Below are 26,659 nucleotides of genomic sequence, written 5' to 3'. Positions count from 1 at the left end.
GAGCTGTTGTGGGAGCAGCTTGACCGTATGGTACGCAAGAAGTGCCCATCCAACCAATCCAACTTGTGGGAGCTGCTTCTGGAAGCGTGGGGTGCAATTTCTCCAGATTACCTCAACAAATTAACAGCTAGAATGCCAAAGGTCTGCAATGCTGTCTATCTACTACTTTCGGCTGCTCCCGTTAGGGGTCGCCACAGCGGATCATCCGTTTCCATTTCTTCCTGTCTTCTGCGTCTTCCTCTGTCACATCAGCCACCTGCATGTCTTCCCTCACCACATCCATAAACCTCCTCTTTGGCCTTCCTCTTCTCCTCTTCCCTGGCAGCTCCATATTCAGCATCCTTCTCCCAATATACTCAGCATCTCTCCTCCACACATGTCCAAGCCATCTCAATCTTGCCTCTCTTGCTTTGTCTCCAAACCGTCCAACCTGAGCGGTCCCTCTAATATAATCGTTCCTAATCCTGTCCTTCTTCGTTACTCCCAGTGAAAATCTTAGCATCTTCAACTCTGCCACCTCCAGCTCCGCCTCCTGTCTTTTCGTCAGTGCCACTGTCTCCAAACCATATAACATAGCTGGTCTCACAACCATCTTGTAAACTTTCCCTTTAACTCTTGCTGGTACCCTTCTGTCGCAAATCACTCCTGACACACTTCTCCACCCACTCCAACCTGCCTGCACTCTCTTTTTCACCTCTCTACTGCACTCCCCGTTACTTTGGACAGTTGACCCCAAGTATTTAAACTCAGATGCCTTTGTCACCTCCACTCCTTGCATCCTGACCATTCCACTGTCCTCTCTCTCATTCACGCATAGGTATTCCGTCTTGCTCCTACTGACTTTCATTCCTCTTCTCTCTAGTGCATACCTCCACCTCTCCAGGCTCTCCTCGACCTGCACCCTACTCTCGCTACAGATCACAATGTCATCCGCGAACATCATCGTCCATGGAGACTCCTGCCTGATCTTGTCCGTCAACCTGTCCATCACCATTGCAAACAAGAAAGGGCTAAGAGCCGATCCTTGATGTAATCCCACCTCCACCTTGAACCCATCTGTCATTCCAACCGCACACCTCACCATTGTCACACTTCCCTCATACGTATCCTGCACCACTCCTACATACTTCTCTGCAACTCCTGACTTCCTCATACAATACCACACCTCCTCTCTCGGCACTCTGTCATAAGCTTTCTCTAAATCTACAAAGACACAATGCAACTCTTTCTGGCCTTCTCTATACTTCTCAATCAACATTCTCAAAGCAAACATCGCATCTGTGGTGCTCTTTCGTGGCATGAAACCATACTGCTGCTCACTGATCGTCACCTCTCCTCTTAACCTAGCTTCTATTACTCTTTCCCAAATCTTCATGCTGTGGCTGATCAACTTTATACCTCTGTAGTTGTTACAGTTCTGCACATCGCCCTTGTTCTTGAAAATCGGTACCAGTATGCTTCTTCTCCACTCCTCAGGCATCCTCTCACTTTCCAGGATTGTGTTAAACAATCTAGTTAGAAACTCCACTGCCATCTCTCCTAAACATCTCCATGCCTCCACAGGCATGGAGATATATATTAGGTGTGCTTCTCTGAGACACCAGTCACACAAAGGTCTGCAATGCTGTAATTGCTGCAAATGGAGGATTCTTTGACGAAAGCAAAGTTTGATGTAAAAAAAATCTTATTTCAAATACAAATCATTATTTCTAACCTTGTCAATGTCTTGACTCTATTTTCTATTCATTTCACAACATATGGTGGTGAATAAGTGTGACTTTTCATGGAAAACACAAAACTGTTTGGGTGACCCCAAACTTTTGAACGGTAGTGTATATGTATATGATGTAGTTCAGCTGCACTGCATCGACACATTGCCCAATCGTACCCAATGAAATCAGACTACCACTGTAAATTATTATGCTTCGGCCCATCATGTAATATGGACCATAGCCATTTCAGCACCAGCAAAAATCTAATTACGCTATCTGATCTCAATATTCGTGCCTAGTGCATTACGAAGTGGTATATACAACTCAAGAACCTAGATGTCAGAAACCTGTACGAGTACTAATAGTTTCAGTCATTCATTTGCCCTTCCTTATTGTGAAGTACTTTGTCAAATAATAGTTTAATTTATTATTATTATTATTATATGTCGGGGTCACACCAGCATGGAAAAGGCTTTCCCTCATTCATTTCATCAGAGTACCCAGAATTCATTCACTTCCTGCTGCAAGGAAATCTTGCTTCGTTTGCACCAACCCGAGTTCAGTCGGCCTCAACTTTGACATGTGAAATGGCGATGCTGCAGTAGGAGAGAGTGGATGGGAGTTACCTATTTAGTGAAATTAAAACGGATGAAGCGTTCACCATTGCTGTACAAAACGCAACCACAATCATTTCTTTTCAGCGACAATCCCTTTCCTCCCTCTCGGAATCAGAGGCAAAGCCACAGCCTTGGTTTGCTTTTGAGATCGTATGCCAACTATTTATGTTAAATAATTTTGTTAAGTACACAGAGAGCCACAAAACCGGAGTGAAATTTCATGTGGCCACTAAACATGATTGTGATTCGGATTCTGACCAGATGAAATGCTATTGTAGAGCCGAAGGAACGGAGAAGACCGTAGGTTCACACTTTAGCCGTGTAGGCAACTTTCTTTAATCCACGGTAAATCAGAGAGACAACCAAACCCAGCTCGACTGAGCGGAGGCGGCAAGAATAACCAGAAAACTGGCTGGACAACCATAACTTAACCCTGCGTTAACCTGCCAGGGCAACCATGACTTAACCCTTAGTTCCTGGGTTGAATTCTGTCCCCAATACGTGTCCACCACATGAGCCCCCCCAGAATTCGCCCTAGTAATCGAAGTCAGGCAGGCGCGGGGGGACGACAGGCCGTCCGCGGCGGCTCCGGATAACAGGGGCCGGAGTGTCTCTGGGAGGCATTGACGCGGGCCTGTGGAGGTCGGCCTGAGGAGCAGAAGAGGCAGCTCGGGCCTCCACGGGGGGAGGAGGCGGAGCCGGGGGACGACCGCGACGAGGAGGTTGGGCTAACTCCAACGGGTGCGTCAAGTCCAGGTGTGCGGGTTTAACTCGGTCCACTGAAACATGCTCGGCCGTGCCCCCAAAATCCACCACCAGGTGCTTAGTTCCCCGTTCCAGGACGCGGAAGGGGCCGTCATAAGGGGGTTGCAGAGGGGGGCGGTGTGCGTCGTGACGGATGAACACGTAGTCCGCTGACTGAAGACCTGGGGGCACCTGGGACACCGGAGCGCCGTGTTGGGCGGTAGGGACGGGTGTGAAAGCTCTGACCCCGTCCAGCAAGGAGGCTCGTTGGTCCACAGCTGACCAGGGACGCGTTGCATTGGGCATGAAATCGCCTGGGACTCGCAGCGGCGTGCCGTACACCAGCTCCGCAGAGGAGGCTTGTAGGTCTTCCTTCGGGGCGGTCCGCAGGCCCAGCATGACCCATGGGAGCTTGTCGACCCAGTTGCAGTCCTTGAGAGAGGCCCGAAGCGCAGCCTTCATGGACCGGTGGAAGCGCTCACATAGGCCGTTCGCCTGAGGGTGGTAGGCGGTAGTGCGATGAAGCTTGATGCCCAGAGCCTCACCCACAGCATTCCATAGCTCTGAGGTAAACTGTGGCCCGCGGTCAGATGAAAGGTCGGAAGGCGTACCGAAACGTGAGACCCACGACCCAATAAAAGCCCGGGCCACATCAGCAGACGTTGTGGATGCCAGGGGAACAGCTTCAGGCCAGCGCGTAGTCCTGTCCACCACAGTGAAGAGGTAGGTGAACCCATGGGAGGGGGGTAGGGGACCAACCAGGTCGACGTGGACATGGTCAAATCGTCTCTCCGGCACTGCGAAGCGTTCCAGGGGCGCCTTAATGTGGCGGTGTATCTTAGCCCGCTGACAGGCAACACACGAGTCGGCCCACGCTTTCACGTCTCTCTTAAGTCCCTCCCACACAAACTTAGCAGAGGTCAGGCGCACGGATGGCTTACCGCCTGGATGAGAGAGGCCGTGCACAGCTTCAAATACGGGGCGTCTCCAGCTGTGCGGGACGATGGGCCTGGGCTGTCCTGTGGAGACGTCACACAGGAGGGTGACACCTGTGTCGCTGAAAGGAACGTCCTGCAGGCGGAGCCCCGTGTCGGAGGCCCGGAGACAGAGGATGCTCGGGTCCGTGGCCTGGTCAGCAGCCATCTGTGCATAGTCAAGGCCTAGGTGGACCGCTCCAATCACTGCCCTAGAGAGGCAGTCAGCTACCTGGTTAGACTTATCAGCGACGTGCTGGATGTCGGTAGTGAATTCCGAAATGTAGGAGAGTTGTCGCTGCTGGCGAGCAGACCATGGCTCGGCCGTCTTGGACATGGCAAACGTGAGGGGCTTGTGGTCCACGTACGCAGTAAACTCGCGGCCCTCTAGCAGGAAACGGAAATGCCGGACGGCAAGCCAGAGACCGAGGAGTTCCCTGTCAAAAGTACTATACTTGCGCTCTCGGGGTGTAAGCTGGCGACTGAAAAAGGCCAAAGGCTGCCAAGCCCCCCCCCCACCCACTGTTCGTGAACCGCACCAACAGCATAGTCCGATGCATCCATGGTTATGGAAATAGGCGCTGTAGGTGAAGGATGCGCTAGCAGGGTAGCCTGGGAGAGCGCAGCTTTAGTCTCGGTGAACGCACGGTCCCGCTCTGCTGTCCAGTCGACCGCCTGGTTGGGGGACATGCCTTTCAGCGCCTCGTACAGTGGCCGGATGATAAAGGCGGCTCGGGGAATGAAGCGGTGGTAGAATGTCACCATCCCGATGAACTCCCTGAGCGCACGAGCTGTTTGGGGGCGCGGAAAGGCCGCCACCGCTTCCACCTTTGAGGGCAGGGGGACTGCCCCGTCCCCAGTGATGCGGTGCCCGAGGAAATCAATGGCTGTCAGCCCGAACCGGCACTTCGCCGGGTTGACGATCAGCCCATGCTGGCTGAGGCGTGTGAAGAGGGCATGAAGATGGGACAGGTGTTCTTCCTCGGAGGCGCTGGCGATGAGTATGTCGTCCAAATAGACGAAGATGAAAGGAAGGCCACGGAGCACTGAATCCATCAGCCGCTGAAAGGACTGGGCCGCGTTTTTGAGTCCAAATGGCATTCGTAGGAATTCAAATAGGCCAAATGGGGTAGTCACCGCTGTCTTGGGGATGTCTGAGGGGTGCACGGGAACTTGATGATAACCACGGACCAGGTCGACTTTTGAGAAGACGCATTTGCCAGACTGGTTTGCAGAAAAGTCCTGGATATGCGGGACAGGATAGCGGTCGGGCGTGGTGGCGTCATTTAGTCGGCGGTAGTCCCCGCATGGGCGCCAACCTCCATCAGGCTTAGCGACGATGTGGAGTGGGGACGCCCACGGGCTGTCAGAGCGGCGGATGATCCCCATGCGTTCCAGGTGCTCGAACTCAGACTTGGCAATGGCGAGTTTGGCGGGGTCGAGACGCCTGGCTCTGGCGTAGACCGGGGGCCCCTTCGTAGCAATGTGATGCTCCACCCCATGCTTAGCGGTGGGTGCAGAGAAGGTAGGCTGGGTGAGGTCAGGGAACTCAGCGAGGAGGCGGTTGAACTTGTCTGCCTCTGAGAGAGAGTTGGCTAGACCTGCATAGGCCGCTTCCCTCCGCGTACATGCGAAGGAGGAGAAGGTTAAGGCATCGACCAGACGGCTGTTCTGAATGTCCACTAGCAAACCGTAAGCGCACAAAAAATCAGCTCCGAGGAGGGGAAGCGTTACATTGGCCATGACGAACTCCCACGTGAAACGTTGTCCACCAAAACACAGTTCTACAGACCGCACGCCGTAGGTGTGGATAGGGCTGCCGTCAGCCGTCGCCAACTGGGGGCCCCGCTCCCCGCCCATGATGTCGACGTCAGTAGCAGGGAGCACGCTTCTCTGTGCGCCCGTGTCACAAAGAAATCGCCGACCGGAGATGGTGTCGAGGATGAAGAGTAGCCTGCTCGTATCGCCAACACTCATGGCCACGACTGAGTGTTGGCCCTCTCGTTTCCCGTCGGCCTGTAGTTGCAGGGGGAACGGCACCGTTTAGCTTTCGCACCAAATCGAGCGTGGTAGATACAGAGTCCAGAGGGCTTGTAGCGGTCTGATGCTGTGGCGCCACCGTCGGGCCACGCCCGCGATGTCGGCGGGGGGCCAGTGAAGGTAGGAGCCAGCACCCCGGCATGGGAGGAACGTTGTGTAGCGACGAAGAATCGGTCAGCCTCCTTTGCCAGCTCACGGGGATCAGTGATGGTGGAGTTAGCGAGCGCAGTCTGGACGTGGGGCGGCATGTTGCGCAGAAACAGCTCCATAAACAGGAAACATGGCTTTTCTTGACCCAGGAGATTTAACATCCTGCTCATTAGCTCCGATGGTTTGCCATCTCCCAAGCCCTGATTTGCGAAGAGGCGACGTGCTCTCTCCGTTGTTGACAGTTCAAAAGTTTCAAGGAGGAGATGTTTAAGTGCGGCGTATTTACCATCGGCCGGTGGGTTGGTTATGAAACCGCTTATCCTGGAAGCCGTAGCGCCCCCCAGCGCTGCCACTACGTAGTAGTACCTGGTCTCGTCTGCTGTTATGTCTCTGAGCGCGAACTGTGCCTCAGCCTGCGCGAACCATGTAGCCGCGGAAGACTCCCAAAACTCCGGCAGTTTAATTGCAACGGCGTTCGTAGCCATAATGTGTGTGGTTTCAGAAAACTTATCCGAAAACCGACGTCGGGGTCACCAGTGTAGAGCCGAAGGAACGGAGAAGACCGTAGGTTCACACTTTAGCCGTGTAGGCAACTTTCTTTAATTAACGGTAAATCAGAGAGACAACCGAACCCAGCTCGACTGAGCGGAGGCGGCAAGAATAACCAGAAAACTGGCTGGACAACCATAACTTAACCTTGCGTTAACCTGCCAGGGCAACCATGACTTAACCCTTAGTTCCTGGGTTGAATTCTGTCCCCAATACGTGTCCACCACACTATACTAGTAGCAGAACCAGAGCTCAGTAAAGGTTCTGGTCCCACCGACATTTCACAAGTGCAAGGGAACAAGTTTTGCCTCGCTATGTGTTTGTCCCCCACACCATTCTACTACCTTCCCCTTTCTTAACCCTTTATGCTGCTGTCGTCTTCTTTTATGGTATAACTGCGTCTGTGCCAGTTTTTCCTGTAGATAGTATTTTGGAAGCAAGCCATGCAAATTAAGTTATTTTCATTATTAATCGTATTCTAGAGGAGACTAAGGCCTAGTCCACAGGTACACTGGTATTTTTATGAACGGATATTTCCCCCCTCCATTTAAAAAAGAAAAAAATATATATCTGTCCACACGACCTTCGTTCTACAAAATATCTCCGTACACACCATAATGCAAAAACGACTACAGACGCCCAAACAATCATGCCGGGCCAGTAGGTGGCGATAAATTCTACATCAACAACGCGTCAAATACCAGAGAAGGACATTCTGAGCATGCGTAGTGAGTTTACTTACCTTTGGCGGCAGTAACTCAGAAAACATTAGAAGCCGATTTTATAGGAAATATACGACACCGTGGTTCTTCTCTTACTGATGGATTCATCTTAATTGTACTTCAGTCAACATCACCGTCATCAAATCCACCGTCGAACTGTTCAATTACATATCAACGTACATAATAAGCGCATCTTCGTATCACACACAAATTGTAGAAACCTAACTAAATACGCGCGACGAAACGTAAAACCAGTTAAATAAACATACCTCGCTGGCTGCACACAAACAAGAGGGAATGAGTCCATTTGAACAAACATAAAAACTTCAAACGGGCAATGCAATACTTTTACTTTTAAACTCAAACGTTTAAGCGGAGTATAAAAGTCTCCTCCCGCTTCACGTTCCTCTTCGAGGAAATCGCAATACCTAAATGTGTCCCTGGACAACATAGAACGTAAACGTACTTCCTGCCTAGTTTTAATGCAAAACAAATCCATATTCATGAAAATAAACTACATAAACAATATATGCAAACAAAACACTTCAAACAATGACACAAATAACATTTGTGGCAGTCAAAATTATTAATAGTTATTTGACATGTTTCTTCACCTTTAATTATCTAGTAGTTTTCTAGCACACGGCCCAAGGAATTATGGTGAATCCCAAAGCAACGTGCGATTCGTTTGTGTCAACAGACACCGAAGTAGAGTTGCTGCTTAGCGTCGCGTTACAATACATCCGCCATTGTTCTCGTTTCCGGTGCGCGACCTTTACACCAAGCAACACTGGGCATGCGCGAAGTTAGGTGCGAGGTCGTTTCCAAAAAGTTCCATTTCACATGTACACAAGGATATACAGAAACCGGAGTTTTTTTTTTAAATCGGCACTTTAGAAGTCGTTTTAAAAAGCCTTCGTTTTAGTGACCCAAAATGCCGTTTACTTATGGCCAGAAGGCCAAAACATATTGTAACGTGCATGGATAAGAAGACACGCTGGCAGACACGCTGGCCGCTGGCTGGCGAATTTGACCTTTTAGTCGAGCGGTTAGCGATGTCTCCTGCGGTGCGGGCGATACGGGTTCGCTTCCCGGCCCCGGCAGTTCCTGTGGTTGCGTTGTCCCCCGAATTCGCTACAATATAGAAAATCTATGTTTTGAAAAATACCTGTGTGGACTAGGCCTCTTGGCCAATTCAAGAGGTTTGGGAGCCTTAATAACAGACACAAAACCCGCTGCACTAGCTGTTGAAACCCTGTCCTGTGGATTAATGAGTTGGCAATAAAGGTTACAGATAAATGCAAGGTGGCCCATTACTCTTCGTTAGTGAGGCACATTGAGGCAGAGCGACAGAGGGAGAGTGAGTGAAAGGCTGCGAAAGAGGCAGACGAAACAGAGGGGGAAAGAGCGAGAAACGCAGGGAGGGAAACAGAGAAAAAGATATGCGGAGTAGTGGACGAGCAAAGGGCAAAAGGGTTGGGCCAGGGAAAGAGAAAAAAAAACGATTCAGAGAGAGCAAGAGACTGAACAAAATACAGGGAGGGAAAGGCATTATAAAGTAAAGGCATTATGTATATACAGTAGAGAGAGACTCACTCTTTGCTGTAGTATGTTTTTTTTCTATAACATGTTTTCAAATTAATGTTTACCTTTTCAGTGTTTAAACACTGGCTTTGGCAATATGTATGTGGTACACTCCAAAAGTGTGCGACCACTTTTGTGACTAATTTAATTATCTGAACAGTAATTTTCTTTGATTTCTAGGGCCTAACATTCTCTCTAATAAAGTAGGTAGTGTAAACTACTAAAAAGACACGTTAGTCCCTAGCTAATGGGTCTGACGCTTTAGCCGAGCGGTTAGTGATGTCGCCTTGTGGTGCAGTACACCCATATCGAATCCCGCACCGGACAAGAAGATAACCGGTTACAGTAGCAATCACGTTATTCTATGTTCAATAGAGAAATAGTAAAGGGAGCACCCAGGCGGAACGTTTGACACTGTGTTAGAAGATTAGACTAATACTTTATGTCTATCTCTGCTCAGATGAAGTGGATTATTAAACCGTTATAAAGAATCGTACTGACTACCGAACTTCTGCTGGAGGGAAAAATGCAGCCTCCGTTTATTCGGTAGTTTGGGGAGATGAAGAAAATGAACGGCGTCTCAGTGACGTAATCAATCCGCGCATGCAAGCGCAACACCGCCCACTTGTGGACAAACAAAGTCGTAAACAAAATAATAGTACACAGTAACACATAGTCATACAAATACGCTGGTGTCATATCTCAACACACTGGTGTTCTGATCCGTTATTCCCACCTATATGCTTATTTAGGTGTCGTTGATTATAAATGATTAGGCACACCGTTATTACACAATGCCTAACGTGGCTTGCTTTATTTCACCGTATTGCAAGACTGCCCGAACAATATACCTCGCGCTTCTCCCCACATCAACAGGTGACGTCACATACATACGGGTGCCCTTACATGCCAAACCGGTACATGAAATCCTTCCTTTTCTGGGAAATAAACTTCAGGTTAAATTCAATTCAAAAATATGAACCCATATAATGACAGTATCAAACTTTCCTAACCAAAACACATACCACATATTATGTATGCTTTAACCTTAATTAGAACCATGTATTAATTCTCCATTAACACATATTCACTTATGAACAGTCTGTAAACATATAAGACCTTTTAACATGTTAATTTCACATTTGCAGCATCAAACAATCGTCACTGAATTTGACCCAACAGTTTTTTTTTTCATTTCTCCAGTCTATGTCATATCATAATCTGCCAGCCTCGATGGCAAGCGTCTCTCTCTTGGAGGCCTGCTGGTGTTGCTCCGCTCTGCGTTTGGAGCACCCAGTGTCTCTCTGTTTGATGTGCAGTCCTCGGCATCCTGTGATGCTTCTGCTCCGGCAGGTGTCTCCTGAGTACTGGTGTATCGCTTCACGAATGTTGTGTTCCGTGTGTATCTGGCTCTGGTTGGAGATTCGACGACAACTTGGTTTCCTGATTTGCTCACCACCTTGTGTGGCGTTGTGTTGAATTGTGTTGTCAGTTTATCAGTTTTTTCTTGTCTCACCAGGACCCTGTCACCGACATTGATATCCGAGTACCTGGCGTGACGCCGTTCGTCTGCACAGATCTTTGATTGTCCTTTCTGTTCTGCATCTCTGTCTCTTACCTCCAGATCAACGTGTGCTGCTGTGATGCTTGGCAGCTTCCCCCTCATCTTTCTTTTGAAGAGCAACTCCGCGGGACTCTTCCCTGTGGTCGCGTGATCGATGCTCCGGTATACTGTCACATACTTTCTAAGTTCTCGCTTCCAATTGAGTCCATCTGAAACAGCGATGCGAATCCTCTTCATCAGCGAGGCGTTTTGACGTTCTACCTCGCCGTTCACCTGCGCCCATCGTGGCGTTGTTTTCTCATGTTTGATTCCGTTGGTGTCACAGTACTCACTGAACTCCTCTGATTTGAACTGAGGACTCTGGTCCGACCTCAGTGTGACGGGAAGTCCATGTCGACTGAAGATTGTCTCTAGACTATCTATCACTGTTGACGTGGTTGTGGACTTTAACACGTCATACTCATAGTAGCGGCTGTAGTAATCAACTACAACTAGAATCGAGTCACCTGTCGGCAGGGGTCCGAGTAAGTCAATGGCAATATCTTGCCAGGGCCCCTCTGGTAACTCTGTTGGTCTTAACGGTTCCGGTGCGTCTGGCCGAGCAACAACTTGGCATCCGTGGCATGACCTACAATGTCTCTCGGCTGCTCTGTCCATTGTTGGCCACCAGACTTTGCTCCTGAGGTGCTGTTTAGTTCCGACAATTCCTAAGTGTCCTTCGTGTGCTAGTGAGAGAGCGCGTGCCCGCAGTACTTGTGGCAGCACAATACGCGTTCCACGTAGAACCAACTGTCCTATTACACATAACTCACTAGCCACCGCGGCATATGCTGCGCACTTCTCAAAGTGTCCACTCTCAATAGCTTTACGCACCTCGATCAGCTCCTCGTCGTGGGCTGATGCCTCCTCCACCTCGCGGGTTGTCAATGCTCTGGGTGTGGCACTCACTGCAACAAATCTCACATACTCGTCGGATCCGTGTGCATGTTTCTGTTTCAGTGCGCTGTTCCCCAGCAGACGTGATAGTGGGTCTGCTATGTTCTTTTTGCCCGAGATATGTACTACTTTAAAATCATAAGGCTGTAACCTTAGGACCCATCGCTCTATACGAGCGCATGGTTTCGAGCGTTGGCTGTAGATAGATTCAAGAGGTTTGTGGTCTGTAACCAAGTCAAATCGTCTACCATAGATGTATGGGTGTAACCTTTCACACGCCCATACCAGACCTAAGGCCTCTTTCTCTGTCTGAGAATACCTGCGTTCACAGTCGGTTAGACCACGACTGACATAACAAATGGGAACATCTTCTCCATTCTGGGTCTGTACTAACACTGCTCCTAATCCCACTGGACTAGCATCTGCAATGATTTTGGTCAGTGCGTCTTTGTTAAAGTAGGCTAGTGTCCCTGCTTTGCCTAAGCCCTCTTTCAGCGCCTCAAACGCTTGTTTCTGTTCTGGACCGAATTCAAATGGAGTGTCCTTTCTTGTCAGGCGTCGCAGCGGCTCTGACACTGTTGCAAACTGTGGAATGAATCTGCTGCTGTAATTTACGAGCTCGAGGAAGCTTCTCACCTCCGATGCGTTTTCCGGCTCTCTCGCCTCGCTCACGGCTCTCACTCTCTCCTCTGTAGGACCGATTCCTTTTTCAGACAGCAGGATTCCCATGAAAATCAGTCGATCCATGTTGAACTGACACTTGGCAGGGTTTAGCGTCAGTCCGCACTCCTCCAGTCTCCTCATGACTGTGTGTAGTTGCTCGTTGTGTGTCTCCTCATCCTTAGCGTGGACTATGACATCATCTGAGATGTTCTCCACACCTTCTATACCAGCCAGTGCAGTGGCGATTTCATGCTGGTACTGTTCGCTGGCGGAAGACACGCCGAAGATGAGTCTCTTGTATCTGTAGACTCCGTTGTGGATGGCGAATGTGGTGATTCCGCGTGATTCTGGGGTCATTTCAAGTTGGTGGTAGCCCCACTTTAAGTCCAGTTTACTAAACACCACCGATCCATTCATCCCTTGTAGTAGCTCATCCACAGTGGGTATTGGATACCTCTCTGATGATGGCAAGGTTTGCCTGTCGCATGTCTAAACACAGTCTTATTTCTGAGTTTGCCTTGGGCACGATGACCACTGGATTGGTCCATCGACCGGTTCTATTATGTCTAGATCTAGGAGCTCTTTTATCTTGGCCTCCACAGGCGCCCGTAGGTTGAAGGGTATACGCCTGAGTGGCTGTGCTACTGGTGTCACCTCTGGGTCTATGTGTAGCTTTATCTGTTTTGTTTTCAGCTTCCCTACCCCCTGAAATACAGTCGGGTACTGCTGCTGAAGTGATCGGTTCATGTCTCTGACGGCTGATATGTTGGCACCTATTTTCAGTACACCTAGTTTCATGGCCAACTCTTTTCCTAGTAGTGGTTCTCCATCACCTCTGATTACTATGAATTCTGCTTGTTCACAGCGTTCTCCTATTTTTACTTTGCATGTGAACGCCCCTTTAATGGGTAGAGGTTGGTTAGATGAATAAGAAAATAGTTTCCTTTCCGGCTTTGGGACATATGAGTGGCACCTAATTTTCTCTGACTTTAAACCCTCCCAGGTCTTTTCGTCTATCACATTGCAAGTAGCCCCGGAGTCGACAAGCATCTTCAAGCTAACTCCTCCCACATTTATGTTGAGCCTATCTGACTTGTTTGTATCACTCAATACAAAGGCATAATCATGTTCTTCTATCTCTATTTTATGCACTTTTTCCTTTCCTGTTGCACCTTTTGTTTTGCATTGCTTTGCGAAATGGTCTCTACCATTGCATTTGCGACACGTTTGGCCGCGCGCGGGACAATTGGGGTCTTTCCCAAAGTGGTCTGAATGTCCACATCTAAAACACGTTTTGTCCATTTTGTCCGTTTTTCCTCTATCCGCGCCCGGTCTCCCTTGTCCTCTTTTCTGACATTTCCCTCCTTTCTGTGAGACACGACTCACAGTCGCCTCTGCTTTCCCCTCCCTCACAGACATCTCCGCCATTTGTTCTTCAATTTGTTCACACTGTGCCGCCAACTCGAGAGCGCGAGCAAGCACCAAACCACGCTCCTCGAGGAGTCTACGGCGAACATAACTTGACGTGCATTTGCTTACAATTGCGTCTCTAATCTGATCGTCTGTGTCTCCACCAAAACCGCAGTCTTTTGCCGCACGTCTCAAGCGTGTAGCGAATTGTTGTACTGTCTCCCCCTGATTCTGGGAGATTTTCTGAAATGTCTGGCGGGCGAATGTAGCATTTACTTGAGGCACGAAATATCTGTTCAAAGCTGCAACAGCGGCATCATAATCAGTCACCTCTCCGGTGGCGTCCAAAGTTGAAAAGATGTCCTGTGTGTCTGGACCTGCGTGATGCAAAAGAAGTGCTCTCCGGCGCTGCTTCACTGCATCCTCGGTGTTATCATCGATGATCAGACCTTTACCATCAGCAAACAGTTCAAATGACATTAGCCATCTTGTCAACCGCGGCCCCAAAGTCGCCGGGTCGGAGTAGCAATCAAACGCCGGTACGCATGCTGTCTTTTCCATGCTGCCGCGCTAGCTAGCTACAACTGTTAGCTACACTTCAGATCTAACTAAACGTTACGAACTTTAGCTCATCACTTAGCTTAGGCTCGGTACATCACTCGTCGCCATTGTTCTGATCCGTTATTCCCACCTATATGCTTATTTAGGTGTAGTTGATTATAAATGATTAGGCACACCGTTATTACACAATGCCTAACGTGGCTTGCTTTATTCCACCGTATTGCAAGACTGCCCGAACAATATACCTCGCGCGTCTCCCCACATCACCAGGTGACGTCACATACATACGGGTGCCCTTACATGCCAAACCGGTACATGACAACTGGAGCAGTTGCGCTCAGGGGGAAACTTCCGTCCACACCCCAGACGTGATCTGGAAAAATGGATAGAACTCCCCGTGTCTTAATTACTGCTGAATTCTAACTGTATTTTGTAAGATAGTAGTTGGGGAAAAAATACCATTGTCCGCTTCTTAAAGCCCAGCCTTAGTTTGGCGAGGGTTATAAAAATATATTTTGATAACGTTTTGAGCATTTCTGTCGAACTTTATTTTTTTGTAATTCAGCCACCATCCAAGGCGGCAGGTTCAGACGCCGCGGTCGCCGCGCCGTCGGTGTTTGGGTTTCTTTTAACCGAGTGTGGCCTTGCAGGCTGGTCGCAAGGTTTTAGGTTTCTTTTCTTAGCACAGTGTTTCATTAGGGCTCTTACGATGTTGTTTGTTTGCCTGCCAAGGGACTGCAGATGCAAATTAGCTGCCGGCTAACTCTGGTGCAACTGTAAAATCGTGTGTTGTCCCTGTCAAATAAACAATAAACGAAACATATACAATAGTGTTTCCGGTTGTTTTTTGGCCTGGTGCGGGATTCGATACGGAATGTACTGCACCACTAGGCGACGTCACTAACCGCTCGGCTAAAGGGTCAGATCCGTTACCTAGGGGCTAACGTGTGTTATTAGTAGTTTACAATAGCGTAATGAAAACTGGCATAATATTGTAGTGGATTCGGGGTGGCAGCCCGGGAACCGAACCCGGGTCTCCCGCAGCAGGGGCGACAACGTTAACCAGTCGATCAAAGGGTCCTACCCCGGTTCGCGCCCCGGCTGCGGCTCCTCACGGGGTGCCCCCCGAATTTGCTTCATTGGTGTGAGAAGTGTGATGGACCGAGAGGCCATCGGAAGCACGTGCGCCCGGAAGCGTGAGGGAGCTGGTATGCTGAAGCCAGGAGGGGTAGTGTAGCGATCACGGATGAATAGACTCGCTAGCCCTTGGCTACCGGGTCGGACCCCTTAGTCAAGGGCTAGCGAGTCTAATCGTTACATTATTAAGGACCTTATGTAACAAAAGTTACATGCTACAGAGATGCACTTGTGTGGAGAATGTTAATAGTGTAATGTATGCAGTTTAAAGGTTAAAAAATATTGATATCTGTGATTGATATTTAGTTATGTCATAATGGTTCTATATTGAAACTGTTTTGTATTTATCTGAGTGATAATTTTTTTCAAATTAAGTGTGTAGCTAATTCCAGCATCATTGCAGAATACATCTTGCTTGCCATAAGTACAGTTGAGTATCACTGTAATTTGCAGTATAACATCATAGTAGCCCTGATTAACCAGAAATATGAGATGGCTACAGCTGTGAATACATTATATGAGATATTGTGAAAAAAATGGATTCACGGATGGACTTAAGTCACAGTTATGGACTGAAACATAGACTGACACTCAGAGCAACGTTATTTATTTAGTATTTTACTGTGAATTTGAAAATAGACACAACCTGGATGACGAACTGGACACTACATGGCTTCATTGCTGCTGAATTGTAACTGTATTTTTACAGGATGTCTCTATTGTTGCTGTCTGTGGTAGCAACTCTGGGACTTGTGACATACAGGGTTATGTCATGCCAATAAAGCCATTTGAATTTGAGTGTTTTTGTCACACATACTGTACACACACAAAAAATTGTTGTTTTGGACATTCATCACCAACGATATTATTAAAAAAATGTTTACCTCTTATCCGTCATTCTGTCTGAATTTGGAAACTGAGTTGATACAAAGCGATAGGGAGAGATTGACTGAGAGAATAAGAAGGCACAGTTGTGGCTCAACAAGTGGTGCAGTGTGTTGATCCCTTCTCAGGGATGAGGAGCCTCCTTAATGAGGAGCACAGTTGATCTCTGCCTTCTGACAGCCTTTCAGCTTACCCATCTAAACTCCACATGTCAGTCCCATTTCTCTCTCTCTCTCTCTCTCTCCTGCCTCGCTGTGTTCATGTCTCGCTGTCTATCCTCTCCTTTGGCCTTTCTCTGTCATGTTCTGGTCTGTTGTTTTTATTTTTATTTTGTTGTTGAGCTCTTATTGTTTTTCCGTGCCTGCCTGTCTTCCTGTCCCACTCAGTCTCTCATTTGTTTGTTTGTTTTTTTGATTCTTTGTTTGTTTGTTGTTGTTTTTTTTGGGTGTCTGTCACTAATTTTTCTGTAACTCTACCGCTCTCTTTTGTAATTTATTTGTGTCTCTATTTTATCCATAGTATTTATAGTCTTTTAAGCATTCCTGTTCATCTACAGCATCTCTAACTCATCTTCTGTTATCTATCCTCTTTCTCTCATCTAGACAGATGCATAATCTTGCCACATCAAAGTAGTATGTGCTGAGTGGAAATTCTGTCAGTTCATTTGTATCTTGGCTGAACCATCACTGAATTGGACCTCAGTGGCCCATCAAACACCGTTATTGTACATTGATGACATAGTGGTATATGTGTATTTCCTAACAAGCAGCAGCCATGAAAAAAAAAGTTTCCTGTAATATATATATATATATATATATATATATATATATATATATATATATATATATATATATATATATATCAACAGGGACACAGGACAAAAGATTTTAATGCACGGCAGTACAGGCCTGTTTGGTGCGTCTCGCACTCATCAGCTGCTAATGTTTTATTCACAAAGAATCATACAGTTACATTGTCCAGCGTCACAACCCTAATTTCGGTTGGACAGCGACCAATCAGATGGGGAAACATTCAAAGTATAACAACCAGTGGGGTAGGTACTTATGATGCACAGCAACCAATGGAGGGGTAGAAAACGTTATAACCAATGGGACTGGGGTTTGTTTTGAAAAGCATTTAGGGGCCAGGGCGCTGTTGAAATGGCGTACATTAGAAATATAACAAGGTAACTTATGTGAATTATATACTGGGGTGGTGTTGGGGCAGTTGGAAGGACAGGCAGTTAAAATATTATAAATATATATTAAAACTCTAATAAATGTCATATGTGTATCATCTAATGGGGGAGTAGTAAAGATGTTTTACTTATAGTCACAAGGAGATATTTTTTTCGGTGTCTACAACCGGTGGCCAATTGGTTTCTATTATTCAAGGTGGACATATCAGGTCTGCAAATAATAAAATACTCTTCTGCCAAGCACAGGTAACGTCTTTACCCCCAACTGAATATTCCACTCCTTATTAGTCGAGCACTCGCAACACCATTGACGGTTTCGGAAAAAAACGATATATATATATATATATATATATATATATATATATATATATATATATATGTGTGTGTGTGTGTGTGTGTGTGTGTGTGTGTGTGTGTGTGTGTGTGTGTGTGTGTGCGTGTGTATAGGAGCTTCACTTTAAAAATTACATTCAACTCGTGATAAATTCGCTTTTCAAAAGTTGAGAGCCACAGCTTTCTCATTCATTCATTCATCATCAGCCACTTCTCCGGGGTCGGGTCGTGGTGGCAGCAAGCTAAGTACGGCACTCCAGACGTCCCTCTCCCCAGCAATGCCCTCCAGCTCCTCCTGGGGGATCCCAAAGCATTCCCAGGCCAGATTGGACATGTAGTCCCTCCAGCGGGTTCTGGGTCTACCTGGGGTCTCCTCCCAGTTGGTCGTGCCCAGTAAACCTCCAAAGAAAGGCGCCCAGGAGGCATCCTGATCAGATGCCCAAACCACCTCAACTGGCTCCTTTCGACGCGAAGGAGCAGCAGCTCTATTCCGAGCTCCCTCTGGATGTCCGAGCTCCTCACCCTATCTCTAAGGCTGAGCTCAGACACCCTACAGAAGAAATTAATTTCAGCCGCTTGTACCCGTGATCTCACCCTTTCAGTCACTACCCAAAGCTCATGACCATAGGTGAGGGTTGGAACGAAGATTGACTGGTAAATTGAGAGCTTTGCCTTCCAGCTCAGCTCCCTCTTCACCACAACAGTCCGGTACAACATCTGCATTACTGCTGATGCTGCACCAATCCACCTGTCAATCTCCTGCTCCATCCTACCCTCACTTGTGAACAAGACCCCGAGATACTTGAACTCCTTCACTTGAGGCATCAACTCATCCTCAACCCGGAGGGAGCAATCAACCATTTTCCGGTAGAGAACCATGGCCTCAGACTTGGAGGTGCTGACTCTCATCCTGGCCATTTCACACTCAGCTGCAAACTGCCCCAGTGTGCGCTGGAGGTCACGTTCTAATGAAGCCAACAAAACCGCATCATCTGCAAAGAGCAGAGATGCAATTCCGAGGTTCCCAAAACAGACACACTCCTCTCCTTGGCTGCGCCTTGAGATCCTGTCCATGAATGCCACAGCTTTCTCAAATTTTCAAATCACTTTATTCCAAAAACAACACAATGTGTGTTTCTGCCTTGAGAGTTAAGCGTTTCGAAGGATTCTTACTCCTGCCCTCCCGGTCACCAGTAGGATAAAGACAGCTGTCATTGCAGCATAGGATGTCAGCACCATCTTAACAGCTGGCTTGAAGTCAGGGTGTGATGTCAGGCTTCGGCCCCGACCAAAACGTGTGTAGACCAACAGATGGATCTTTGCTGCCTTGCGGCCCTGCAGCCAGCAGTAGTAGACCCCTGATAAAGGACAATCATCAATTAAACCTAGCATGCATTATAGTCTGATGCAGTCCCATATTTAACAATTATTTATATAATTGTTTTTTGAATCAAGTTTTGTTTTCTTTTAGTCGGCCACATACAATAAAACTTTGCAAAGAAAGGGTTTTATGTGATGTCATTTACTTTGTGACTGTACCAGGATTCTGGCTGTTTTTAATCATGTCAGCTTTGGTTTGCTTCTGGCTGGTTCCACCATATTTTAAGAAGCTGAGTACTGTTAGCTTTTAGAATGAGACTAGCCTTATGTGTGACGCTGGTGACAGCAAAACAAAATACAACTTAATGTATTGGCTGTTGACAGATGGCATTACAAATCATGTAGTTTAATTTCACATAATACAAGCTTGAACTAAAGACTATCAAACATGTTTGATTTTGTTGAGAAGTTCAGGACAAGCAGAACACCGAGGCAGAACTCACATAGCTGACTGCATTATTTGAAACTTTACAGAGGTGGAGCCTCACTAAAACCAACAGCTGGGTAGGCATTTTAAGGGACAAAGATAATTTGGCCGACAAAGAAAATCCCATCATATATATATATATATATGTATATATGGTTTTTTTTTTGGTCCAAACAGCTGAAGACTAAATATTGCACGAATAGCGACTTCCATTCAGCAGATATTTTCCTAATAAAAAGAAAGCAACATGAAAGTCAACTATGATGAAACAAAGCTTTGGTGTGAGCTTCATTCAACTGCCAATATTTCCACCTCAGCAAATGTAAAAACTTTTTTTGGCAACATTTCAAGAGGTTTTCTAGTCTTTAGGTGTTGCAGTTCCAGTTCTCTTGTTCACAGTTTTACAGTTCGCATAAGAACAGCTTGGTGGAAATGTAGCTACTGAAATTGTTTCAGTGCAGATAATGCTAAGTTGGTACCTGAGTCCTCAGTCTTGGCAGGTGTGAAGACAAGGTGGTGCCTCGTGTCTATGAACAGCCTGGAAGAGGTGGCACTCGGGTTGTGAGCATCCAAATGTTCAGAGCGGTAGATGGGTTTAGATTCCTTGTCCCAGGCCACAGCAAGGTAGGGTCGTGAACCCGGACAGCCCAGGGTCAGGACCTGCTCAGCGGGGTGGCTGAGGTAAAACAATGGCATTTCTACTGACTGGGAGGGGGAACTACAACACAGATTAAACACACACAACAGAAAAATAGATTAAATTTGCATCGCAATGAAAGCATTTAGATTTTCAGCATTTCCATGGGATATTAATTTATAATATCTATCTGCAAATCTATTTATATAACTCAACATCAGTACTTACAAATCTAGCTATTTACCTGTGACCCAGAAATGCCATCAGCGACAGGAGTTTGGGAGAAGGAGGGGCTTGAGGTGGGCAGGTCTGAAGACACATTCTGACTTCCATCGTGGCCCCTACTCTCCTCTGAGATAGACCAAAAGACCTCGGGACTGCCCCTGAACCACAGGAGGCAGCTGTCTGACTGGCTCTCCTATAGCGCACATGTAGGTAGCGGGAGTGGACATAGCACAGCCCCGCCCGCACCTGCTCCCCTGGCATGCCACAGCGGTCACACTGCAGCCATTTCTGGTAACTGGTAAATGTTTGGTACAGTGGCCGACTTGAGTCGAGTCCGGCTACTCTTTGTGCATCTCTCAATCTCTCTTTTTCCTGAGTGGAGCTGTTAGTAGAAAACAAAAATTAGAATCAGCTTCGTTAGATAGTACTGTGAATGCCTAAATTAGTCTTAATATAGAAAACATCAATTCCTCAAAGATCTCAAAGCGCATTAACTATGTTTCCAGCCAAATGATAAATGAGTTTGTGAGAAACTCTTCAGACTTGAAAAAGTAAAGATAGAATCAGATGCATTTCCATTAGTTGGTCTTGAAGCTGACATTGGCAAAATTTCTCCAAGAACACACACACACACACACACACACACACACACACACACACACACACACACACACACACACACACACACACACACACACACACATACATATATATATATATATATATATTTGTTTTTAATCCATTGGGGAATATGGAGTCCGGCTATATTACTGGCATTTTTACCATGATTGAAGACACTCTCTTGGCTCCAAGTACAGCTGTTGAAATGTTTTGACTACATCACATGAACGTATGTGCAGAAGCAGCAGCAGCAAACAAGAACAAATTTGTAATGTATTTGGCTGCCTGTGTTATGGTCTGTGGAACTCATTTTCGCAATGATGGCAAACGATTGACAATGGCTGTTACACCTTGTTTACAACTTGATGAAATCAGTTCTTGGGGTGAAACAAAAGGCAATGATCTTCATGATCATCGCCTCAATGATTAATGAAGAGAAACTGTCATTCTCTCACTTCAGACATTTTTCTTACTATGGATTCAAACTGCAGCTTCTGACTCCATACTTAAAACAACCGCATCAACAGTGCGGTCCTGCACAAAAATCATCTCTGCATCCAACACAAAGATATATAGGACAAAAGTGACTAACAACACATTCTTCCTGTTAGTCACCTTGAATACAAGCTGAGCTTGTGCACTTTCTGGATGTCCAGATCATAAGCAAAGAAGAAGTCCCTGTGTGTGGAGCCACAGAAGTAGAGGCCTGAATCCTCTGGCCCTGCCCTGAAGATCAGCAAGCTGAAGAGACGGATGGAGAAGCGGCTTCGTAGGTCGCCGCTGTGAGGGATCAGACTGGTGTCCAGCAGCTTGTTTCCACGGAGGTCTGTTAGAGCCCTGGTCCCCTCGGCGTTGTCCAGGTGCTTCTTATAGAACCACACAACCGAATGGATCTGAAACACATGCAAGCATGTTGGTGAACTATAGTCTGCTATGCACACTAATATATAAATCATTATTTAATCATCACATGCAACGCATATGAAATTTCATTCATTAAACAATTTCTATTTTCATCCACTCCACTTCTGTCATTTCTGTTCTATTCTTCTCTATTCTACTTATCATTTATATGTCTGACTGTTACATTACAATATCGCTAAAGGATCTAAATAGAAATGGAATTACCCAAGGGGGAAAAAAAAGCTTAATACCAGAGTCACTTAAATGATAGTCTGGCATAATGGATGTATGAAACTCGTAAAGCGCTCTGATAGTAAGGACCAAATCTGGTCATAAATATCCTACCCTTTCTGAGCACCTTCCATGACAGAGTTCAACAGCCTCCAAGCACCACAGAAACAGCTCCATTTCAACATGGATAAATTGGGCTAGGAATCTAATCACGCTTTCTTCATGACACGTTTGATTTATTATATCAGCAATATCAAAGATTTGCAAAGAATATGCCTTAAATACTTAGATTCGAATCATAATGTCCTTGCCTGCTTGGCAATTGGTTATGGTAAAGCTGTGGCTCCGTTTCAGCCGGTGCACAAGGTACAACACGTAAGTATGGGAACTGCGCCCTCGCGAGACCAACCCGAGGGACCTTTATCAAACCTCCTGTCAAGACCAGTGAGGCTACCGCAGGCAGGGGAAGTCCCACATCCCCCTGAGTCTACAAAATACCCTACACAGCCTCTGCTCCTTAATCCCCTTGAAAGTCACCTGATTAGTGCTGGAGCTCCTGCTGCAGCTCCCCCTAGTGGCGGGTGCAGGCCCCACCCCCAGTAGTGGCAGGTGGCTGTGTAACATCTTAGACCCAACAGTATGCCTAACTTTTCCTAACGTACAAATGCAAAACAAATAAATAAAAAATGGAAATCAAAACAAAACATACCTTTATTTTAAACAGTAGGCTAGAGCTGCGTGGAATGTACATGTTTTTAAAAAAATAATAAAGTCAGTAAACGCTCCATTCAAAATCTGCTACACACGCGTCTTACAAACAAAATAATGACGTCATACTGTAGCGACCTCGGGGGGGGGGGGGGAGCGGGGGCGCTCTCTTTGACCGTCGGTGGTTCTGTGCTGGGGAGCGCAATAGCTGATGGGGCTGTTAATGATAGATTTAAAATTGTGCTTTAATGATGTGGGGTTCATGTTGTGGTTATTCGTGTGTTGTTGTTTTGGGGGTTCGACTCAGACCAAGTAGGAGCCCGTTTACTGACTAGCTGACTGTAGCGCCGTGACTGGGACTGGTGTCGCCGCATGATACATGGGGGGGGGGGGCTCGTTACGTTGTTGTCACTTCTGGTCCGTTCTGGCCGGTGTGAGTAAAAGGTCGTGCGGTGTATGGGGCATGAGAGTTGCGGTTGGCAACCCCCCCTCCCCGCGCGCCTGGTATTGTATGTCGCCCCCCCCCCGGGAACATGAGTATATGCATAACTCGTCTGTATCGAAGGAAGCCCAACACTAGCTCTGTGCCGTTAGGTTTCCCCCACATTTTAAGCATATTGCTGGTTGATGGGACCAGATAGATTATAGCTAATTATTCCTGTTCCTCCTGTCATTATAATTACAATAACAATGCAAACAAAAACGGTCTTTTTTTGTTTGTTTGGATGATGTTTTGACGGGAAAAAACAAGAATTGGTGAGCCGGTCAGCTGTTGTTTCCTGCTGTTTGGTGAATTTCAGAATATTTCGGTCAAATTACTCATAAAACTACTGTAACATACACAGATAAGAAGACACGCTGGCCGCTGGCTCACGGGTCTGAGCCTTTAGTCTAGCGGTTAGCGATGCCTCCTGCGATATGGGTTCGCGTCCCGGCCGCGACAGTTCCTGTGATTGCGTTGTTCCCCGAATTCGCTACACTACGTTATGCCGTAGTTACATTTGTAACATTTTAAGAGGAAGTGGGTCTTCGTCTCCATCTATTGTATTGTCAATCAATCGGGTTTAAAGTAAGTAAGCACCGAGGTACTCAGAACTAGGCCCCTTCCTGTGTGAAGGAGAGCCCTTGATTATAATGAAGGTGAAAAACAAACACGCTTCTTCAGTAGCCTGGTAAAATGAAAGTAAATGTAGCAGTGGCGGTCAGTGTTATTTGCAGGAGTACCTGCGTTGGCTTGCAGTGGCAGGGCAGCTCCACGGTGACTCCTGCCAGATAGGCCGCGTTGGTGAAGGACAGGAAAGCAGGGCAGGCTCTTTTAGCAAACACATCCTCTTCGTCCTCTGGAGCCTCGTAACTCCACCCGCTCCGCCCCAGTAAGGAAAGCAGCAGCGGGAAGAGGACAAGACGTGCTAATGACGGGAAACGCGGCAGGGGTGCCATGGAAGAGGCTTCTCTGAGAGAGGACAAACTCCTACTGTTCTGTTTTATAATGTCCCGTTTCTGACACGCTATGAAAGTCAACTACTCCAAGCCACAGCTTTCCAAACTCCTCTTGAAGCCACTTGCCAGCCAGATTAACCCAGACAAACTGGGCTGGACCAGTTTACATCCGAAGAGTTTCTTGGTTCTTCACCATGGATACGAACATGGATGGAACCAGATGAGGTCATACGTAGTAGTCTCTCAGATTGATCACATGATAGGCTGTGACAGACAACTATGTATGTATGTGTGTGTGTGTGTGTGTGTGTGTGTGTGTGTGTGTGTGTGTGTGTGTGTGTGTGTGTGTGTGTGTGTGTGTGTGTGTGTGTGTGTGTGTGTTGTGTGTGTGTGTTAAATTATGAATCAGGATTAATCACACATCTAAATTATTCAAATTTACTACTCTTTTGGTAAAAGCCCAATATAATCTGTGATTGTGTTTGTAAGAATGAAGAATAACCAAATGATTCAAGGAATCTGTAAAACAGACTTTATTTATTCAATTACATAATTTCATCAGCTTTTGTTGATTTGTGGATGTAAACCAGTGGCCGATAGTCACGCAAAATCTCACCCAAATGACCATGGCGACCCATTTTGCCGTTTCATTTGTGAGCTGCGCTGATTTGGTTTTGATGATGAGTGCAGCCAGAATGATGAGGTGCTCATTCTGGCTGCAGCCAGCCGCAAGTGTAGTTAAGTGAACACAGCCTGGTGTTGTATCAGCGCTGACACAGACGTGCTTGGCATGTGGGACTTCAGTTTCGTGCTCTGGTGGAAAGACAGTTCATCATTGCAATATGTACATACACCTTTTGTTTTTATCCATACTTCCATTAAGAAGCTTTTCATACGGCCTGGTTCACCGGTGGGCGTCCCGTCACTCATTATCTATCTGTCTGTCTGTCTGCCTGTCTGTCTGCCTGCCTGCCTGCTTGTCTGTCTGTCCTCTTTGTAGAACTTGGCGTTCTGTAACACCGCAGAGCCGCCTGTGAGCCTGGTTAACCTCTAGTGTTCACCTCTCGTGAACTCATTCCCTCTGGACAGCAAACCGTACCCTCTGTTGACCAGTTTGACGCCTGCAGACAGAATCCGGCCTTTAATAATGCAGGCTGGCAGCCAGGACTTTGAGCTATCTTCACACACATGCACACACCAAAGCGTACCACCATTACTGTGAGCTGCTGCTGAGGTGAGATGAAACAGGGTTTAGATGTGCATGTGTGTGTGTGTGTGTGTGTGTGTGTGTGTGTGTGTGTGTGAGAGAGAGAGAGAGAGCAAGCTAGTTAAAAATAGCAAGGGTGTGCATTCACATATGCATGTTTATGTGTGCGTGTGCATGTGTGTGTGCATGTGCATGCATGTGTGTGTGTGTATATGTGTTTACGTGTGCATATGTGTGTGTGTGTGTGTGTGTGCATTGTGTGTTTGTACGTGTCATTGCCAACACCGTGGGTGTCAAGGATGATTACATCTGTTTAGTGAAAGACTCTAGAGTACAGTGGACACTTTTTCCATCACCACGGTGAACGAAAAGAGAGGTGGAGTGGAAGACAGTTGGTCAAACATGGTTCTGTTACCCTCCCTCCGCCGGACACAGCATCAGACTCCACTTGTCAGACCAATGGCTCCGGGAGCACAGACAAAAAAAGAAAAAAAAGAATAAATGAATTATACGAACAATAATAAAAATGAATAACTTAACCATTGCAAATAGGTAACCTGTGTCCAGCATCACAGGACTAATGCCAATTATAAAAAAATATATATATTTATTCATTTTTTAAGAATCAGATCCTTTCACATGAGTACATTTTTGGTATTTAAGCTCATGTTGTACAGTATGATTTTATCAAGGATTCAGTCTGATAAGGATATACGGTAAACCCTGTGCACCTCGTCTTTCAATCTGCAGCCATGCCGTCACCAAACTTAAATAACCACAACAGCGCCCCAGTCCCTTATCTGTTTATCTATTCATTCCTTTGCTTCACTTCAAATCACTGAAACACTTTTCTCAGTCCTCTAACTTTGTGCATCCATCTTTGTAATGTAAATGTAAGCAGAGATCTAGTTGCCTTGATATCCAGGGACATCACCACACGTTTGTGAAGTTTAACAAATTAATTGGACGAACCATAAATCATGTTTGTTGGATTGATCAGGCAGGTTTATGCAAATTTGAATTTATAGGTTGTGGTTTAAGTATAGTTTGGGCTGAAATGCAACACAGACAGCAGACAGCTAGGCATACATACATACACAC

At 46.7% G+C, this 26,659-nt stretch overlaps 1 protein-coding gene across 1 annotated transcript; it reads right to left on the bottom strand.

The window, feature by feature from the left end:
- Nucleotides 1-18,811: 18,811 nt before the first annotated feature.
- Nucleotides 18,812-24,351, bottom strand: LOC130129921 (Ig-like V-type domain-containing protein FAM187A). Its single transcript, XM_056299615.1, has 5 exons — nucleotides 24,136-24,351; nucleotides 21,685-21,962; nucleotides 20,468-20,830; nucleotides 20,066-20,304; nucleotides 18,812-19,137 (listed from the first exon to the last, which is right to left on the bottom strand). Exons 1-5 carry the CDS (start codon nucleotides 24,349-24,351, stop codon nucleotides 18,929-18,931), a joined length of 1,305 nt encoding a protein of 434 aa, XP_056155590.1. The 3' UTR covers nucleotides 18,812-18,928.
- Between the last annotated feature and the right edge of the window lie 2,308 nt (nucleotides 24,352-26,659).

Source organism: Lampris incognitus, chromosome 2 (genome assembly GCF_029633865.1).
Source record: "Lampris incognitus isolate fLamInc1 chromosome 2, fLamInc1.hap2, whole genome shotgun sequence".
Classification (NCBI taxonomy): Eukaryota; Metazoa; Chordata; class Actinopteri; order Lampriformes; family Lampridae; genus Lampris; species Lampris incognitus.
Note: the sequence above shows the minus strand (reverse complement) of the source record. Positions and strands in the feature narration are given on the sequence as shown.

Excerpts from the sequence above, each read along its gene's own strand:
- LOC130129921 (XM_056299615.1), bottom strand. The coding sequence starts at position 24,351 with ATGGCACCCCTGCCGCGTTTCCCGTCATTAGCACGTCTTGTCCTCTTC. Across the intron at positions 20,831-21,684 it reads AAGCTCAGCTTGTATTCAAG|CTCCACTCAGGAAAAAGAGA; the intron begins GTGACTAACAGG and ends TTCTACTAACAG. Across the intron at positions 19,138-20,065 it reads TGCCAAGACTGAGGACTCAG|GGGTCTACTACTGCTGGCTG; the intron begins GTACCAACTTAG and ends GTCCTTTATCAG.